The sequence below is a fragment of the Typopeltis vanoorti genome, chromosome 13 (assembly GCF_054136105.1).
Source record: "Typopeltis vanoorti isolate ZY-2024b chromosome 13, IOZ_Tvanoo_1.0, whole genome shotgun sequence".
NCBI classification, from domain to species: Eukaryota; Metazoa; Arthropoda; class Arachnida; order Uropygi; family Thelyphonidae; genus Typopeltis; species Typopeltis vanoorti.
Genome location: NC_143561.1, coordinates 127,032,467 through 127,054,057, shown reverse-complemented (window position 1 = coordinate 127,054,057; position 21,591 = coordinate 127,032,467). Strand labels below are relative to the sequence as shown.

Below are 21,591 nucleotides of genomic sequence, written 5' to 3'. Positions count from 1 at the left end.
TTTTATGTTAATTGATATTTTGTATCTGTAAATTAAAAGGATGGATTAAGATATGTGATTAAAAACAAGGACGTAATTTCTTATCTATTATAGTTTACTGAAACATGATGTATTCCGTTAAGAGGTTGTATTCTGTTTCATCATTCTCATTGTTTTTCACTTGTAATTATCATGCATTGTTGGGAGTAGAGGAAGAATAATTCATAGCCAAACAACAGATTTGAGTACTTTTTTTAATTTATAACTGGAGAAAACCACATAATAAAATAAAAGCACTTTAATAAAATCATTGACAAGTTTTGTACATCCCTGTTGTGTACTTCTTCAGATTGAGACAAAACACAAATATAAACAAGCATTTTAGAGATTTATGAACTGTTATTTTTTAACTCAACACACAAAACAGATGTTGAACATATGAATGAGATATATGCATGTTTCGCAAGAGATAGCATACCGTCTCATAGCCCAGATCATTAATGTGTAGATCCATTGTATGTCACCCAGAATTGATTTAAGATTAGGCAAGTTTTTGTTACACTGAGTCAGACATCATTTCATCTTGCTTGCTTCCTTAAATATTATCATCATCATCAAATTCCTGACGTGTGCCCTCAAGGAATTTACAGGATATGATAGTACTACATGAAAAATTTATATCATTACTTACTTCCAATCTACAATTTTACTCCAAATCAGTCTATTACTTGTCAAGACTCCAATATTATCATTATCAGATCTTATATTTCTATCGTCTAAGGCACATTGTACCATATCAATCCACCTATATCTTGGTCTTCCTCTGGGTCGTTTTCCTGCCAACCTGGCAGACAACACTTGTTTTGTTAATCTTTCCTTGCCCATTCTGTTTAAGTGACCATACCACCTAAGATTAGCTCTGCTAACGCGCTGCTGGATGCCGACAATATCAAGTTCTTTCCTAATATCTTCGTTTTTAATATGATATTGAAATTGATGCCATCTGTTCACGCCTCTAATCTTTCTTAGGACTCTCATATCTGCGGTCTCTAGTCGTTGGTCAAGTGTTTTACTTCTGATCCAACTGTCAGATCCATAAGTTAAAACTGGTTTGAACACTATCTTGTATACAGCTAATTTAGTGTTCCAACTAATTTCTCTCTTATTCCATATGAATTTATTCAATTGACTTCCTACCATACCAGCTTTTTTGATTCTGTTGTCTATTTCCATATTAGATTTACCATCTTCAGTAAAAACTGTGCCTAAGTAGCTGAAATGTTTTACTTGTTCCACAGGTTCCCCATTCACATCACAGTTGACATTTTCAACAATTCTACCTATTTTCATTGTCTTTTTCTTTTTTAATGCTGACCTTCATACCATATCTATTACAACAGCTATTCAATTTAGTCAGGGAATCTTGCAAACTTATAGCAGATTTATTTAGAAATATAACATCATCCGCATAAAGCAAAGAGCTAGCATTAACATCTCCAATTCTGATATCATGTTTAATACCATTTTCCTTCATAATGTGATCCATATAGATAATGAATAACAGAGGGGATAATGTACATCCTTATTTCACACCCAATTTAACATTAAACCATCTTCCTGTACATCCTTCAATTCTAACTGCCGACTTACAACTCAAATACAGACTAAGTATTGCTTGATATACTGCCCCATTGACACCATATAACTGTAGCGTATTGAATAGCTTCTCTCTTGGCACTTTGTCATATGCCTTTTCCAGATCGACGAAACTTAAATACAGATCTTTGTTATATTCCCATGCTTTCTCGACTATTTCTCGTAAAGTGAAGATCTGATCATGACATCCTCTATTTGGCCTGAATCCAGCTGGTTCTTCAAAAAGCTTTTTTTCCACAATTCTTCTCAACCGTTTCTCGAATATACTTGCATAGATCTTGCCAGGAACACTCAGTAGGGAAATACCTCTGTAATTCTCACGTTCAGTTTTATTTCCCTTTTTATATATGAGCACTATGAGTGCTGGACTCCAATCATCGGGAATTTGTCCCTCTGTCCAGGCTTTCTGAACTATGCAGTGCAGCCACTGTAAGACTCTTATACCACCATACTTCAGCATTTCTGGTTGAATATCATCTACTCCTGCTGCTGTTCCACATTTCAAGCCTTTGATGGCTTTTTCTACTTCAAGTATAGATATGTATTCCTGACTGTATGCCTATGGAGTGTTTTTTACCACTGCGCTATCACTGCTTGTTTCATTCAGCAATTTTTCGAAGTAATTACTCCATACTTCAAGGATATCTTTTGCTCCTGTGTTCATGTCACCTTTATCATCTCTAACTCCTTTTACAGCAATCTTTCCTCCATTTCTAAGCTTCTTCAACAACCTCCAAAATATCTTATCACCTTCTTGATATTTATTTTCTATGTTCTTGCCAAAATCGCCCCATGACTTTTGTTTAGCTAGTTTTACACATGTTCTGCTTTCTTACATTTGTCTCTGTATTCTCTAAGAGCAAAAGATGACTTATTTGCCACAAACTTTTGATATGATTTCTTCTTTTCCTTCACTGCCTCTTTAATTTCCTGTGTCCACCATGGAGTCCTGATTTTTCTATCCTTGCAGACAACCTCAGCACATGCTTCTCTGGCTGAATCAATCAGGGTTTTCTTCAAGGCTTGCCACTGAATCTCCAAGGTTTGGTTCCTGTTCTCAAACTCTTTCATTTTTTCTTCAATAATCTTTGTGTGTGTTAGTCTACAGTTCACATCTGAGAGCTGCTCAACTTTTATTCACTTAAAAACTTTCTTGCTTGTTATTCTTTTCAATATGAAATTCAATTTTATCCTGCTCAAGACTAAATAGTGATCGCTTCCAATTTCAAATCCCCTGTACACTCTGGTGTCCTGCTCCAGGAAGAAAACATCACTATCAACAATAACATAGTCAATGAGACTTTTCTTATTCCTTGCCTCTTCTCTCCATGTGAATTTGTGCGCATTTTTATGTTGGAACATGGTATTAGTAATAACCAGTCCATGTCCTGAGCAGAAATCCAACAGATATTTGCCATTATTATTAGTTTTGCTCTCTTCTCCAAATTTTCCCAAAATATTTTTGTATGTCTGACAATCATTTCCTACTCTGCTATTCAGATCCCCAACAAGGACCAACTTTTCCTTTTTCATTGTGTCACTTGCTTTTTCTTAAGCATCAAAAAATTCCTCCACTTCTACCTTAGTAGAACCTTCTGTGGGACCACAGGCAAATAGGTCTCATTGTCCAGTTCCCCATTCTCATATTTGCCCACATTACTCTACTTGAGACTGACTGCCATTCAAGAAGATTAGCCTTGTATTTTGTGTTGAATATTATGGCTACCCCTTCTTTTCCTTGATTGTCATTGCATGAATATGACATTTTGTATTTATTGCTCAGAAAGATCTCACCAGTTTTTGTCTTTTTTTGTTTCAGTCACCCCTATTATATCAATTTGGTACTTATCTAATTCTAATTCCTCAGCTAGCTCCATTTCTTTGCCATTCAGGCTTCTTATGTTGATCTTTAACTCTGATGATGTTGAGTTGGGGTGTGTTTTCAGATATGTTCCAGTAGCTGACTTTTTGTTGTTCGCCCTGGTTCCTTGATGAAAACAACGGGGGCCTTGTTTAACCAGGTGACGCCCCCAGCTGGCATGTTGTACCATCATTTTTTATTTTGGTTTAACCAATAAGAATACAATTTGGTCAGCTAAATCCCAAATTCCGAGCCCATCCTCGTTTGTTCAGTATCCAGGTAGATACCCAACAGAGTGCACCACGAGAGGGTGAGGATTGGATATTAGGTCAGAAGCCCTGTACGGTTTTCCGCATTCCTTTAAAGGCTATGTGGAGGTCTCCTCTCAATTATACAGCTTTGACCCCTAAGCACCCCGGATGAGATCTCTTTTGTTTCGGGGGGGATGCAAAATGAGATATTCATCCACAAAAAACTAAAATCTCTGCTTGGTTTCAAAGCTCTTAAAGACCATATTATGATTCTGTCAGGATATAATGTGGCTGGATATAAACTGAAACCATTTGTGATATTGCACAGTGAGAAACCACGGGTCTTCAATAACATTAGGAAGCATACTCTTCCAGTTCATTATCACTTTTTCTCACTGTGCAATATCAACTGGAAGCATACTCTTCCAGTTGATATTGCACAGTGAGAAACCACGGGTCTTCAATAACATTAGGAAGCATACTCTTCCAGTTCATTATCAGAGCAATAAGAAGTCGCAGATGGCTCAAAAACTGTTTGAAGATGCCTTAATCAACTGTTATGTGAGTGAAATGAAAAGCAATTGTGTGAAAAATAATGTGGAATTTAAAATTTTATTAATTCTAGATAATGCTCCAGGTCATCCACCTTACATTAGCAATCTCCACCCCAAGAGCAAGGTCATGTTTTTCACCCCAAACACCACTTCATTGATCCAGCCGATGGATGAGGGAGTTCTTTCAGTGTTTAAGGATTATTATCTACGCAGAACTTTTTCACAAGCCATTTCTGTACATAATTATCAAATTATGTACGTATATTCTATATATGCCATTTTTGTGAGTTACCAATTGACTTCATGGTTTCATTGGTGGTGTGAAAAGCTAGTCCAAATTTATATGCTTATTCTCCACATCTCTGTCATGAACTTTTTGACAGATTTCTCCAGATTGCCTTGTCAAACACTACATTTACAATAGATTTTGTATACACTTGGGCTCTTCATAGATCAACAAAAAAGGTTGTTTTGGCTATCTTAACATAATGGAGAATTTTTTGTAGAGTTTAAAAGGCAAATTTAAAGTTATGTTGTAGGATTTTTGCTATTTTGTCTTTAACATTTCTGATGTAAGGAAACTGCACCTTTGTAGCTATTGAATTATATGATGCTTGATTTGAGATGTTGTTAATAGTTCTGATGTTGTAACCATTTTTTTTAAAGAATGGCTATAATATCAAGATTTTTTTATTACCATTTCTTGGTCATCTTCAAATAAGATGAGAACATCCAGGAAGGAAGGAAATGGATCTAGCTTTTGGCCAGGCTCAGAAGAAACTCTCCTTAACTTCACCAACTTTGTTAATAGTTGATCACTATTAACATTAATTTATGTCAGAAGTAGAAGATAGATCCATTTCTATCAATAGCAATAAACCTAGTCTTCACATCAAGCCACACTTTTGCTCAATTTCCAAGGCCAACTTCTAGTGCTTTCCCCACTAGTTGCATATTAAAAAATTTCATCTATCAATCCTATAAAACCCTTTAACATGTATATATATATATATATATGATATTCACCCTTTTTTCCCTCCCCTATAAACTAACTTCTGTAACCTACAAATCTTTTTGACCTTTCCCCCATAAAGAGCAGCATTCCACATTCCACATCTCCAAGAAACCCAGGTGACTAGATCTGTGCAGATTAGTCCAGAGAGCATATCAGGACATTATAAAAGGATATAATAACCTCTTTATCTCTGCTTTTCAGGGCATTCTTCAATAACTAGGTAAACATGAACTATTTTACCCAGGCTCAGAAGACGCTCTCCTTAACTTCACCAACTTTGTTAATAGTTGATCACTATTAACGTTAATTTACGTCAGAAGTATGGGCCAGACTACAAGAACACTTCCGCGACTGTAACATCCCTATTCCAGAACATTTAAACACAAAAAAAGCAACATCAAAAAGAAAAATATAATACAGAGTACATGGAAGACAGAAATAGCAGTTCATGCCCTTGAACAGAAACATACACTGCAAATTGACAAGGCCATAATAATAGACAAAACAATGAAACAATTGTCTTGTTTCATTGTCTAAGGAACTGTTGTACCCATGGACCTAGCTATTTAATTAAACCTTGCAACAAGAGGAGTTCCTAGGGAGTGGAAGCAGGGTAAGATAATACCATTACATATGGGTGATCATGGAATGAGGTATCGCACTTGCTAGTATTTCTTCTGTGTTTGTTAGGGTTTTGGAAAAATTGGTAATTACACATATACAGAATTTGTGTAGATGAGATAACACAGATTTGTTAAGGGGAACTCTTGGTTTAGTAATCTGGTTGCCTTTTATAATAAATTGATAAGAATGGATAAGAGAAAGGCATACACTTCCTTTTTCTGGATTTTGCAAGGGCAAAAACAAGAAAAAGTTAATAAGTTGATATTTAAGTTGTAGTGTATGGGTTTAGTCAGGTTAATGGATTATTAGGGAATAGGACAGCTACAAGTTAGGTTCTATGGTGTTCAGTACTGGGACCATTAGGAAGTTTTTCCACTAGGTTATACTATAAATTAAAGATTTAATAATAATAATGACTTTAACATTTTTTTTAACATGTTTAATAATAACTTTTAATAATAGGGTGTGACACCTTTTGGCTACTCGTATATGGAAATATGACTTCTGCATTACTTCAACCTTGGTTCATCTCTGGGTCTGGCTCCCACTGATGAGACCTCAATAAAGGTCAAAACTGGTGTGGGTAGTGATCCTTCTCATAATGCACAGCATTATTCATGTCCATAAGGATATGAAGTCATTAGCTTCTTTATGAGTTGCCCCAGTCCTGAAAATGCTTCAGGCACAAACTTTGTTTGCTTACACTTGGATAAAGGATTAAACCAAGTATATAATTTCTTGGTATCTTTAATTTACTGGAACCATTAGTTCAACCTCCTTATCAGTGATATTTTCACTGATTTCCAGGGAGATATTCAGTTGCTTACAGATTATGTGAAGCTTGGAGAGGTTATTAGTAGTGGTGCTAATGTTATGGCTCTTCAGTAGGATTTGAATAAGAATGAAAGTTGAGCAGGTGAGTGGGGGATATCAGTTTAACATGGCTTAATGTAAGCTTTTGAAATTTGGGATCCATAGATTGAGGGGGGGGGCTGTAAACTCTGTGAAAGAAGTGGAGGAAGAAGTAGATTTTGGAGTGATAGTAGATAGAAATTTGAAGTTCAGAGGACATATTTCAAAGGTTGTGAAGATAACCCTGAGAATTGCTGCAGTATTGAGGATAAGCTCTGATCAGAGATCACATCGCTTCTGGATTACCATGTTCAAATTTGGCTGCCATGATCTGATGGGGATAAAGATCTGAAGAAGATTTTTCATGTGATAGAATAAGGAGAATGAACAAGAGGCTATCCCTGAAAGTTGCAAAATGTAGTAGAGGGCAAATGTATGAGTAACAGGAGCATGGAATGCATTGCTTGAGAGAATGATGAGAGTGCAGACAATGAATGAGTTAAGAAGTGGTATTGATGAACTTTGTTGACTAAGGTAGCTTCGATGATGAAGCTTATATCTCCATGGATGTCCAGAATAAGTTAACTGTAGATAGATTTAACTGCCCAGTCATAAGCAGTAATCAAGTTTTTAAGAAGCCAAATTACTTGCCCATGACAGGCCATTGAGACTAATACAAAAGGGAAGTTGGGAGAGTTACCTATATTATGATTATATTTTTGATATTGTATTAGAACTGAAATGAATGATATTTTTCAGATAATTGCTTTTAAGGATTTTCACTAAGCATTTTGTAACAAGAAATAACAATGACATTTATTTTCATTGTAAATTTCAAATGATTCATTAATGTGCTGTTTTTTAAAATATATTTACTTTACTCTGTCTTGACTTGGCCCTCAGTTTTCCACCAACTTCTTTGATGCCCGATGCTCATTATGAGGAGATGGCTATTATGTGTGGTGGTAAAGGATTTTACATTAATACTTTAGAAGAACTGAAGTGCGCTTTAAAGGAAGGACTAAACACGAAAGATCGGCCATCTCTTTTAAATGTAGTTATTTCTCCAACAGCTCAAAGAAAGCCACAGGTATATACTTTAGTAATTTGATCATACCAAAGTGATAAATTAAAAACATATATACAGGGCTCAACAAATTATGCAAAATCTCTACCTGCCATGCAAAAAATTTACTTGCCCAAGATCCTCCCATTTTTTTAATGGTATTTCCCAATAAATCAGAGTAGTTCACAAAATGATTTAATAGTATCTGTACTGTCGTTGGAGAAGTTTTTTAGTTAAATAAAAATTTTTATAAAAATAAATCAGTACAAATTAATTAAATTAATCTACTCACTAGTGAATAGGCAAGCATAAATTTTGAGCCCTATATATTGATTTATTAGACATAGTTGTGAAAAGATTTATTGAATAATCATTTTTCTTCATTCAGTGCTTATTCATGATGATTTAAGCTTCTGGATTAAGCAATTATATTTTGGAAAAATAATTTCATTTTCATAATTTTACCTTCAATATAGCTTTTTTTCCTTTCTTTTTCCTAAACCACTTGCACACACTCAACACTGTTTCATAGGCTTGGGCTTTTCATGTGAAGGGTCAGCTGCACATGCAATGCCTGTGCAGTTCTCCCCCCATGCATAATATCAAAATGAAGATATCTAATATCTTCATTTTTAATATTATTATCATAGGCATGCAAGACTTCATTGCCAAAAAGTAAAAAGCTCAGCCAGGAAACAGAATCACAACATTTAATCTTAAGCACAACTTTGTAAATATTATACTACTGAAAATTATGACTAGTTATTAAAACCCGAGAATTGTTTATTCTTTCACCAGTTACACTGAATAGTCACACGCATCATTGCATTATCAATACCAACAATTGCCATTGTCCTGAAACTACACTGCAGCTCATACTTGGGTCTTTGTATGTACTGTCACATTAAATGGTCCAAACAATTTGTGAATACCTTCATAAGAAACATGCAATATTGCAGCCAAATTGTTCCAAGGAAGTGTTGATTAGTGTCATATCTAAGAAAATTATCTACCATAGCGTGGCATAATAATCCACACAAACACCTGTCAAAATTATAAATGTTGCCCAGAAGGATCATTCTCACAGTGGTTTGGAGACCCAATACATAGAAAACACTGACCAACTCTATTAACCACACACAAAATTTTAAACATATCATTATCTGAGATGCAACCACATAATTCAGCCTACTGTTACGTTCTTAATTATAAGGTGCTGCAGTAATAGATACAGTGCAACTTGGGAGAGAACATCTCATACCTACTCTGCCCAACAATCTTCCACACAACTTAAAACACCTAAACAGTTATCAAATGCTAAAACCAGAACTATGGATGTGGTACCAATACCAGCACAATTAGTACATCACATTCATAGAAACAAAGGGATAAACATGATCAGTCATCTAGATTAAAGAGAAACATCATGTACACACATTCACCAAAACACAGGTGGTAAACAATACTCCCACTCTTTTAACAAAAGCTTAATCTATCTTCAAAGATGACATCCAGGTCACATTCTCTTAACTGGTATTATATACAGAATGAATATATGTAACTAAGATGAAAAGCCAAACGGCTATTTTTTTCTGGCGAGGTTGATAAGTTAAGGGGATAAAAACAATGAGGGATTTTTCAGCCAGTAAGCGAAACTAAGATCGAAATCTACGATCTGAACGTTTCATGCCGACGAACTGTTGGTGGATCCAAGCGTAAGTGACCAATTGGTAGTGCCACACCACGGCAACTCGTTGCAAAGGTGGAGCAAGATCCCTCACTATTCTTTATATTTTCTCATAATGTAAAAACACACAGCTCTTAGGAGATGTAATACTGTTTTACATTATGAGGAGAGGTCACTACCCAGACCGGTTTCAACCTTTTTTGAGGTCTCATCAGTGAGTAGCTAGACCTAGAATATTAGAGTTTAAGTGAAAAGAACTTGCATACTTTTGCTATATGATTGCCAGAAAGGTGTGTCACTATATTATATTATAACTAAGATGAAAAGCCAAACGGCTATTTTTTTCTGGCGAGGTTGATAAGTTAAGGGGATAAAAATCCCTTATTGTTTTTCAGCCAGTAAGCGAAACTAAGATCAAAATCTGAACGTTTCATGCCGACAAACTGTCGGCGGATCCAAGCGTGACCACTTGGTAGTGCCACACCACAGCAACTTGTTGCAAAGGTGGAGAAAGCTCCCTCGATATTCTTGATATTTTCTCATAATGTAAAAACACACCTTTCTGGCAATCGTATAGCAAAAGTATGCAAGTTCTTTTCACTTAAACTCTGATATTCTAGGTCTAGCTACTCACTGATGAGACCTCAAAAAAGGTTGAAACCGGTCTGGGTAGTGACCTCTCCTCATAATGTAAAACAGTATTACATCTCCTAAGAGCTGTGTGTTTTTACATTATGAGAAAATATCAAGAATAGTGAGGGATCTTACTCCACCTTTGCAACGAGTTGCCGTGGTGTGGCACTACCAATTGGTCACTTACGCTTGGATCCACCGACAGTTCATCGGCATGAAACGTTCAGATCGTAGATTTCGATCTTAGTTTCGCTTACTGGCTGAAAAACAATAAGGGATTTTTATCCCCTTAACTTAGAATGAATATATATTATTATTATGTGACACCTCCAGGGAGTCCACAGACTCATCAAGGGAGAGTATGCCAACAGCATCGAACGATTCAACCCCTTCCAACTACTAACCGCGCTCAAACTTGCTTAACTTTTTGTGAGCCATTAGTAGCAGAGGCTCTGCCAATCGACCAACCTTTGCTGCCAAATATATAGACTATACTGCAGTCTCTTTGTGTATATCCTTTTTTTGTTGTTGTGTTTCGTATTTATTATTATTCTTTATTACAAATTTTTATTACTTAATTTTATCATTACTGATTAATTTAACAACAATAATAAATTATTATTACTACTACTGTTATTGCTATTTAAGCTATGCATGATTGAATGCTTAAAACCATAGTGGACAAAATGGTTTTGAATGGTGTTGCTTATTCCTTGCCAGCTATTGGCCATAAATTGTGTTTCTTGTAAAATATTAAGTTTTGCACTGACTTCCTTAGCAGCTGTCAAGAACCAGTAAGTTTTTTCTTGATTTCCATTGTAATTCCATGTCCCAACTCATAATCCAATTCTTAAAAAATTCAGATATCATCCATGCATTTTTGTTCACAGTGTACCAAACTAGTAAATGCTCCATTTCTAGTCCCTTCAAAGCATCTGCGCTTTGCTCTTTCAACAAAACTAATGGCTTTCAACAAAACTAATGGCTTTCGTTTATCAGTTCCTTACATATTTGAACAGCATAACACTGTTACATGATTCATTGCTTTCATTGATCTAAACAATATAGCATAATTATAACACAAGGAACAACCAATGTGGCACCATAAAAACAGCCATTTTGTCAGTATTGTAGGTGTCATCAGTGCTAAATTTTTTAATCAAAATCACATAATTTTTTAACACTATATGGTAATGGTTACTGGCTGGCCCAGTTAAAACTGCATCGTGTCCCAAACAAACTAAGCAAATTCTGGTTATGTTCTCATTTTGGTTTTGTTCTTCTTGACTTTTCCCAATTAACGAGAATCTACTGTAGTAGATTTTTTTTTTCTCTCCTAATCTAGAGACCTGTCCCCTGAAGTGGTGCTCAGTATATGAGCATATGCTCAAGTGGCAGCATCATGTGTAGATTAAGTGAATTTTGTTATCGACAGCATACTGGTTTGTGTGACAAATTGCATAAAATAAAAATAAAAACTATTAATTTATATATACTATGCGACCATAGATGCGAGACCCCTCGACACTTCTGCACAAAAGAAGGTGAATCCATTCCAATAATAGGGTAATCAATGAGTTTCGTGGAATGAGGTTTATTATTATACGTTGGAAAATTAGCTTTTTTATGAAAATTCTAGTTTTTAAAGTGGTAACTATTTTGCTTTTATAACAGTTGGAAAATTTTACGTATAAATCACTTGATTTCGCATGTGGGTGACGAATTTGTACATCGCCTTATTTCTTTCTCCCCTTCAACATGAATTGACTTCTTGTCACATTGCCAGCTGAGGTTCTCGTATTTGTGGTTGGACAGTATGTTATATTTGTTATTGTCTTTATCACCAGCAGTAGTATTCTAGAGCCTCCGTAGCTCAGTCGGTATAAATGAAGCCCTTTGGTCAGAAAGATCTGGATTCAGTTCCTGTCTGTGATGTGAAAAACCTTTATCTGGTCTCTTTCGACAAAAGATGGGTTAGCTGGTCTCATACAAAGGTAGGGGGGGTTTTGTCACCCAGAAACTCTGGTTTTTCCCCCACAACAGGCAAACCGGTCCCATGAACACACACACACACACATCAGATTACAATCAAGAATACTTAAGACCCAGCCATAGGCTTGATTCATCAGACGTATGCCGGTCCAGAGCCCAGATAAAAATGGGGAAGATTGAGATGGTGACATAAAAGGGGCTCATGGCTGTTGTATCATCATCATACCCTAAATAATAATAATAATAACAATAATAATAGTATTCTAAATTGTAATATGTTATAAAAGGAATAAACATAAAAAATTAAAGAAAAAAATCATAGCATTTAAAGAGAGGTCATGCTAGGGAGGGAAAAAAATGTATTTGGGGAGAGGCATTTTTTCCTTGCTATTTCTTTGGGATTAGTTGCAAATATGACTGTTGCATATTTTCTAGTCAATTTCTGTAAAATTGACAATATATTCATTTTTATGTTACAAGCATTGTATATTTGACTAATATTTGACATTCCAAGGTACAGTGCAGGCTTTTTGTTGGCCATATGCATGCATTATATATTATTATTAATAGAACCATGCTCACTGATGGACATGAAAAAAAAAAACATTCTGTGTGTACTTATCCTGAAATGATTTCAATAATTTTATTTTTCTACTAAAAGTTCAGAAAGCAGAAGAGATGATTTCCAACATTGTTTGCTTGCTTGGTATAAAATAATTGATATCTTTCCTTGAAATGTGGTTCTAAAGCCTTTTAAAGGACTTTTTCCTTAATTGCAGTAAAACATTATTCATAAAAATAATTAACATGGATATGTCTAATCTTAAATTTTGATATTAAAAATGATGTATGAATTAGTTTTTCTACAACTGGTTTAAATTTTATTTTTCAATTTCATAGAACTTCTGTTAACTTTGCTAGTATTGTATTATGAAGTACTGTAGTCACTGTAAACTATGAAGAGTTCTTTAGAGTAATTGATCATTTTATTATGTTAATTATCTGACCTGCAAATGACCAAACCTTCATTTAACTGCCCCTTGAGTGGGTTAATTGATTAACTGATTTGTTACAGCACCATTTAATTTTACCTTCAATTACCTGAGAGACAGATGTCTGAAGGTCACATTCTGTGACTTTATTAGATTTCTTTATCACTGCTGGTGTATGCTGAGATTTTGTACTCTCATGCACTCTCTCTCTCTAACTTCAAATTCAATTCATTGTTTTGCTAATAGCAGTACTCAAGCGATTCAAGCTTCAATAACCAATGTGTTTAACACTAATATCCTTTTCATTCTCAGAAGGGGTGAAGTACTACTTCATTCCATCTTAGTCCATAACCTTCTGGGCCTCCAAAAAAAACTTGATTTTCTTATTCAGTCTTCTCTCCTGCTTGATTCCTGATACATTATAAATCCTAAATCTGATTGACCTTAGAATACTGTTCTCGCATTTGGAGTGGTGTACCCAAAATCTCACTAAGAATTCTTGATATGCAAAAAAAATGGCAGTCTAACTAATAGGTGTGACTCTCTTTCAGGAGGACTCCCTCCAGTTGCTTTCTGATAAGTGTTATGCTTCTGCATTATGCTTTCTTTTATAGGTCCTTTCATAGGTGTCCACCAAACAGGCCATCATCTTTATTCTAACCATGTAAAATAATGAGCAGCCACATCTGTACACAGTTCAGCTCCAAACATATTGAACCAACTTCTCATCCTCTTCCTTCTATCTACCTCTGTTCTTTGGAACAGTGTTTCCAAGTGAATACAATTCCCCCTCCCCTTTTTTCAAGAAATTTGTTAATATATTCCTTCTTTCTCTTTAACCACTTGTCCACATACCGCATTTGCTATAGGTTTTGTGACCAGTTGTCCAGTTGTGTTTGGTACAGAATATAAAAAAGTCATGGTCCACATCCCTGAAAAATTCAGAAAAATCTCAGTATATATTGAGATATAATAAAAGCAGAGAAATTTGTACTTATTTAACTACTATGTTTTCAATGGATTTCTGGTGGTCATTGTATTCTCTGATCCCCCCCCTCAAGGAAAGCTGGAAGTTGAAGTATTGTACTCATAGAATGATATACTCCAGTAATCAGAAAAGAAGTTTCTCTCTCTCTCTTTGCATGTGTGTGTAAATGTTAAAGATATATCTGGTGATAGATTAGCATTGCAGCTGTTATAAGCATTATAATTTAATGTTTATAACAACATTATAATTATAATTTAAGCGCCTCCATAGCGCAATTGGAAGAACGACTGTGCATTGTGCCCTTCGATTGGAATAGGCCTAAGTTCGATTCTCGTCACGACAGGAGGAATCTTTATCTGGACAATTTCAATTGAAGGTGAAATAGCCGATCTCATATGGAGGTAGCAAGGTTTTTTCTCCCGGAAACTCTGGTTTTTCATCCCGCATACAGACAAATCAGCCCTTCAGAACACACGCAACTTACAGATAAAAAATACTAGTTGTGGTGGTGGTGGAGGTGGGCGGTAGATGGCGTTGATTCATAGTAGAGGTTCGGTGTAGTGGTTGAGACAGTTGTAGGTGTCCTCCCATGATGAGTCTTCCGACTCCTTGGAGGTGTCAGGAATAATAATAATTTGAATTTAGATAATTGCAGAGAATAGGCATAGGGAAAGAATAATATAGTCTAGTAGAAAAGAAAAGCTAAACTATTTTTGACAATGGAGCAGATCCTTTGTAACAACGACTTGTAAGTTAAATTTAATAGGGTTTAAAATGAAGGATATTTATTAACATACCTGTGTAAAAGTCTTTGAAGTAAAGGTGGTAAAAACTTGACAAAATACTTGACTGGAGCCAACACTATGTGATTTAAAGTGGTGGGCAAAAGATAGCAAGAACTGAGTGTAGACAATACATGAAGATGAATGAGAATTAAAAACTGATGACAAAAAAATTATTGCCAAGAGGGGATGAAATTAGATAGGGTTTTTTTTTTGAAGGGAGGGGAGGTTATAGCATCCTGATTGGCTCTTATCACTAGAGATTTGTAATTTTGTTTCATTATCTTGAAAATCAATGATGATAACCTTATCAATTTCAAGGGTGTGTTCAAAGATATCTCAGTGGTGGGATATTTGTTGATATTACTGATGTTTTTGTTTGCACTTATTTTTAGTGGCGGAATGTATTCTTATATGGAGATTTGCAATCTCAGTGTTCCATTAAATGAGGCTTCAAACAGCTAATAGTGGATCCAGTGTAGTATTGCCTCCTGATTGGCATTTAAACTTATAAAGAACATTTTGCCATGGAAAAACATTGATGTGAGATATTGTGGATTTATGTTCTAGTAAATTTCGTAGTTTATTGCTTGTAATGAAGGCAGTTCTATAATTTGAATATTTGAAAATGTGTTTGATGGCTTTTAAATATTATGAATATATGAGAAGTTTAGAATGATGTAGGATTTTTGGCTCTGTAAACAGCATATTTCTCATGTATAAGGGTATACATGAGAAAGGAAGATGTTTTTTTTTTTTTTTTTTTTTTTTTTTTTTTTTTTTTTTTTTTGTGATTTCTTAGTTGAAGGTAGTGTTCCAAAACTGAAGCATGATGATGCATATAACGGCCTTTTGCAAGAAAAGAAAAAAAAAATTCATATTTGTTTTCAAATAACGTTTATTGAAATAATATTATATATAAATAGTCATTGTCATCATCAAATTCCTGCCATGTACCCTCAAGGGGTGTACAGGATATGATAGTACTACATGAAAAATTTACATCATTACCAACTTCCTATCTACAATTTTCCTCCAAATCAGTCTGTTACTTGTCAAGATCACTCCAACATTATGAGATCTTATATTTCTATCATCTAAGGCACTTTGTACCGTATCAATCCACCTATATCTTGGTCTTCCTCTGGGTCATTTTCCTGCCAACCTGGCATACAACACTTGTTTTGTTAATCTTTCCTCGTCCATTCTGTTTAAGTGACCATACCACCTGAGATTAGCTCTGCTAACACATTCCTGAATGCTGACAATGTCAAGTTCTTTCCTAATATCCTTGTTTTTAATATGATATTGCCATTGAGGCCATCTGTTCGTGCTCCTAATCTTTCTCAGGACTCTCATATCTGCGGTCTCTAGTCTTTGGTCAAGTGTTTTACTTCTGACCCAGCTCTCAGATCCATAAGTTAAAACTGGTTGGAATGCTGTTTTGTATACAGGTAATTTAGTGTTCTGAATAATTTCTCTCTTATTCCATATGAATTTATTCAATTGACTTCCTACCATACTAACTTTGTTGATTCTGTTGTCTATTTCCATATTTAATTTACCATCTTAGCTGAAATGTTTTACTTGTTCCACAGGTTTTTCATTCACAAGGCAGTTGACATTTTCAATACTTCTGCCTGTTTTTGTTGTCTTTGTCTTGTTATTGCTGACCTTCATACCATATCAATTACAACAGTTATTCAGTTTAGTCAGGGAATCTTGCAGACTTGTAGCGAATTTATTTAGAAGTAATAACATCATCTGCACATTAACATCTCCAATTTTTATCAGGTTTAATATAAATAGTTACCACAGTATTTTCAGTACAAGCATTTGAAAATAGTGCAAAATTTTTTTGCCTATAAAATTAAAGAATATATTATCTTGTTCCATTATACTATTTGCAAAATAAAATTTACCATTACTAACAACTTCATGGGCACTCAGAAATCAACCGATTTTAAATTGCCAGCCTGGTTGGCCAAGTAGTTAGCATATCTGCTCTCCAGCCAAAAGGCTGAAGGTTCAAATCCCACATGAGCATGGAGGTTTGTGATTGTCTGTGAAAATACAAGTAGTGGCAGATGGCGTTGGTGGAATGAATGGTGGTGACTGTTATAGAGTAGGTGCCCTCTCTCTCGATGAGTCTTTGGACTCCCTGGAGGTGTCACGTAATAATAATAAATAAATACAGTTGCATAAAACTTACCCAAAATTTGGGAAACATTAATTATCAGAGGTCCCACTTTGCATTCTAGGCCACCTACAAATGCCCATAGAGGGTGCATCACCTAGGTAAGACTTTAGAGTCACCCTCGTGTTTCACTTAGTATTGTGTTGTATTTGAGTGTGTGTTACAAGAGTTATATGTAATCCCTGAAGATGTCTCAGTGACTGAGACGAAATACTGGAAGCATTAAAATTAGTTTTTAATCCTTTTCTAGTGCTGTAAATATTCCATTAAACCTCCAACGTGATGGGGTAACAAGAGCTATTATGAGATCAAAAGAATGGGAAGATCGGACACTCTGATGTACCACAAACTACTCTAAAGCACTGTTATGAATAACCACCACTAACTAAGTCTGTTATTAGGGTTTGAAAAATTTTTTCCTGGCTCACCAATCAGGCAGATACTAGTCAAAAATATTAGTCAGTTCTCTACCATGACCATCTAATATACTATAGTCATGCTTAATAAGTATCTAGTCACTTTATAAGCTTTTGTTAATGCTGTGGCTAATTTAAACCTGCATGAAACTACAGTGTTGAAGTAAATGTTAACTACTTATATATTTGTGTGTTTATCAGTCTTTAAAAAAAAATTCATGCATCTTATAAGTGATATAAGAGCATTTATTATCATTTTTATTAACCCTACTGTTTTTCATATTTTATCTTGAATCACTTTTATAGAAGAAAGACAGTTTTTTTTTCCTTTGCCATTATAAAAAAAATGTAAAATATTCAGGATCATAAAAGCTCTCAATAATAATAATAATCATAATCAAATAAAAAAAGGAGTTCTTAAGGTTCGAAGCTGTATACCTGGGAGGAGGCCTCCACTTATCTTTTTAAGGAATGTGGAGAACTGACCAGTGCTTCTGAACTAATGTCCAGTCCATGCCTTCTCTTGGTGCACCCTGCTAGCGATCTACCAAGATAATGAATGAACAAGGATGGGCTTGGCAATTTGGGATTTAGCTGACCAAATTGTATTCGTATTGGTTTAAACCACAATGTAAAATGATGGTAGAACATGACAGGATTTCATGCTGGATGGGGCATCGCCTGGTTAAACAAGACTCCTATCGTTGTTTGTCAGAATTAGGGCAGACAGCAAGAAGTCAGCTACTGGAACAACTGAACATCAGCAGAGTTCAAGATTAGTACTCAACATAAGAAACATCAATGGAAAAAAAAAATGGAAACTAGCAAAAAAATTGGCTAAGTATCAGATCAACATAATAGGTGTGACTGAAACAAAGAAAACAAAAACAGGTGAGATCTTTCTAAGCAACAAATGCAAAATGTTATATTCAGGTGATAACAATCAGGGAAAAGAGGGAGTAGCTATAGTATTCAACACTAAATATGAGGATAATCTTTTTGAATGACAGGGAATATGAAAAAGGAAAAGTTGTTGGTTATCTAAACAGCAGATAAGAAATTATCAGACATATAGAAATGATTTGGGAAAATTTGAAGAAAAGTTCAAAGCTAATAATAATGATAAATGCCTGCCAGATCTCTGTTCAGGATATGGATTAGTTATTACTAACACCATGTTCCAATGATGTTTCCAATAAAAATGTGCAGAAATTCACATGGAGAGATATAAGAAACAAGAAATAAGAAAAGTCTCATTGATTATGCTATAGTTCATAGCGATGTTTTCACACTGTTTCAGAACACGAGTATATAGAGGGCTTGAAATAGGAAGTGATTGCCATTTACTTTTCGACAGGATAAAATTGAATTTCATATTGAAAAGAAGAGTGTATAAGAAAGTTTTAAAATGAATTAAAGTTGAATAGCTTTCAGAGGTGAACTTGTAGACTCAATATTGAGATTCATTGGCAAACTCTGAAGAAAACACTGATTAATTCAGCTGGATAGGCATGTGGTGAGGTTGTCTGTAATGATAGAAAAAGCAGAACTCCATGATGGACTAAGGAAATTGAAGAGGCAGTCAAGAAAAAGAAGAAAGCATATCGAAAGTTCCTGGTGAGCTTCTGCTCTTAGAGAATACAGAGACAAATGTAAGAAAGCGAAACACTGTGTAAAACTAGCTAAATAAGTTGAAAGTTTATTTTTCACTTGGTTAGAGTATAATAAATTTAGTTTAATCCTTTATCCAAGTGTGAGCAAACAAAGTTTGCACCTGAAAGTATCTTCAGGACCACCTTACCCCAGTCCTGAAGATACTTTCAGGCACAAACTTTGTTTGCTCACACTTGGATAAAGGATTAAACTAAATTTATTATAGCTAAATAAGTTATAGCAAGACTTTGGTAAGAACATAGAAAATAAATATCAGGAAGGTAGTAAAATATTCTGGAAGCTATTGCAAAAGCTTAGAAATGGAAGAAAAGTACTGTAAAATCAGAGATGATAAAAGTGACATTAAAATTGAACATAAAGATATTCTAGATGTCTGGAGTAATTACTTTCAAAGGCTGGTAGATGAAACAAGTAGTGTCAGCACGGTGGTGGAAAATTGCCAACAGGAATACAGTCAGGAATACATATCCATATTTGAAGTAGTAGAAAAAGTAAACACCTGAAATGTGGAAAGGCACCTTGAATAGATGAAATTTGATCAGAAATGGTCAAATATGGAAGTATAAAGGTTTTACAGTGGCTGCATTTGCATAATTCAGAAGGTCTTCTCAGATAGTTGAATTCCAGATGATTGGAGCAGATACTCAATGTATCCATTTTTAAAAAGGAAAATAAAGCTAAATGTCAGAATTAGAGATATTTCCCTACTGAGTGTATTCCTGGTAAGATTTATGCAAATATACTTGAGAAATGCTTGTGTAGAGGCTTAAGTGCTGTGAGGACATTATGTTGGAGGTTTAATGGACTTTTTACAGCACTCACAAAGAATTAAAATAGAATTTAATACTTCCTATATTTCGTCCTAGTCACTAGGACATCTACGGGGATTACAAAGACAATTAATGTAACATGCACACAAAAACTTACAATACTAAGCCCAACCACGTGGGTGACAATAAAGTCCTATCTAGGTGGAGCGCCCTCTAAGGGCAGTTGTAGGTGGCCTGGAATGTAAGGTGGGACCTCTGGCGATGACTGTTTCCCAAATCTTCGGAAGCTTAATGCAACCGTATTTGTTAAGATTTGGTTGGTTTTTGAGAGCTGCTGCTGCTTCTAAGAAAAGTCTCTCTTTCTTGAATTTGCTGTGGTGGAGCATGGTGGTTTTTTTCCATGATACTCTGTGGGTGGTGTCCAAAACATGGTCAGCCAAGCCTGAATGGCCATAGTTGTGTTTAACGAATAATTATGGATATGTATTCCTGAATCGTTAAACACAACTATGGCCATTCAGACTTGGCTGACCATGTTTTGGACACCACCCACAGAGTATCATGGAAAAAAACCACCATGCTCCACCACAGCAAATTCAAGAAAGAGAGACTTTTCTTAGAAGCAGCAGCAGCTCTCAAAAACCAACCAAATCTTAACAAATACGGTTGCATTAAGCTTCCGAAGATTTGGGAAACAGTCATCGCCAGAGGTCCCACCTTACATTCCAGGCCACCTACAACTGCCCTTAGAGGGCGCTCCACCTAGATAGGACTTTATTGTCACCCACGTGGTTGGGCTTAGTATTGTAAGTTTTTGTGTGCATGTTACATTAATTGTCTTTGTAATCCCCGTAGATGTCCTAGTGACTAGGACGAAATATAGGAAGTATTAAATTCTATTTTAATTCTTTGTGAGTGCTGTAAAAAGTCCATTAAACCTCCAACATAAATAACTTGAGAAATGGCTAAGAAAATTGTGGAAGGGAAGCTTGTGAAAAACACTAGATTCAGGCTAAATAAAGGTTGTCAGGATCAGATTTTCACTTTAAGGTAAATAGTTGAGAAATCTTAGGAATATAACAATGATTTGTATTTAAGTTTTGTAGATATAGAAAAGGCATATGACAAGGTATCCAGAGGAAGCTCTTCAAAATGCTAGATGTTGTAAATGGGATATATAATCAAGCAATACATGGTCTTTATTTAATTTAAGTTGTAAGTCTGCGGTTAGACGTGAAGGAGGTACAAGAAAATGGTTTGAGGTAAAATCAGGTGTGTGATAAGGGTTCACATTATCTCCACTGTTATTCATTATCTGTCACAGCATTTCTCAAACTTTTTCTACAACGGAACACTTCACAAATCCTGAAATTTTCATGGAACTCCTTGGTTATTTTGTAATGTATTAATTAATAATTATTTGGTGATTTAGCTGATTTTTATTATTAATTAATAATTAATTAAACATCAATTAAACCATCGTTAAATTAATTTGTGCTGATTTTCATTGTCATATCCTATTCTGATCACCAAAAATTTATATTATAAGTACTTATGAGTGAATGCAGACTTTTTCTCCTGTGTGCTGGTAGTTTTCCCCTT

At 35.1% G+C, this 21,591-nt stretch overlaps 1 protein-coding gene across 1 annotated transcript in view; it reads left to right on the top strand.

Moving 5' to 3' along the window:
* The window catches only part of Hacl (2-hydroxyacyl-CoA lyase), a 270,179-nt gene that overhangs the window by 235,825 nt on the left and 12,763 nt on the right, over positions 1-21,591 (top strand). The window contains exon 16 of the mRNA XM_090403161.1: positions 7,696-7,882. Within this exon, the coding sequence (XP_090259287.1) occupies positions 7,696-7,882 (187 nt within the window). The remainder of the gene's footprint in view (positions 1-7,695; positions 7,883-21,591) is intronic.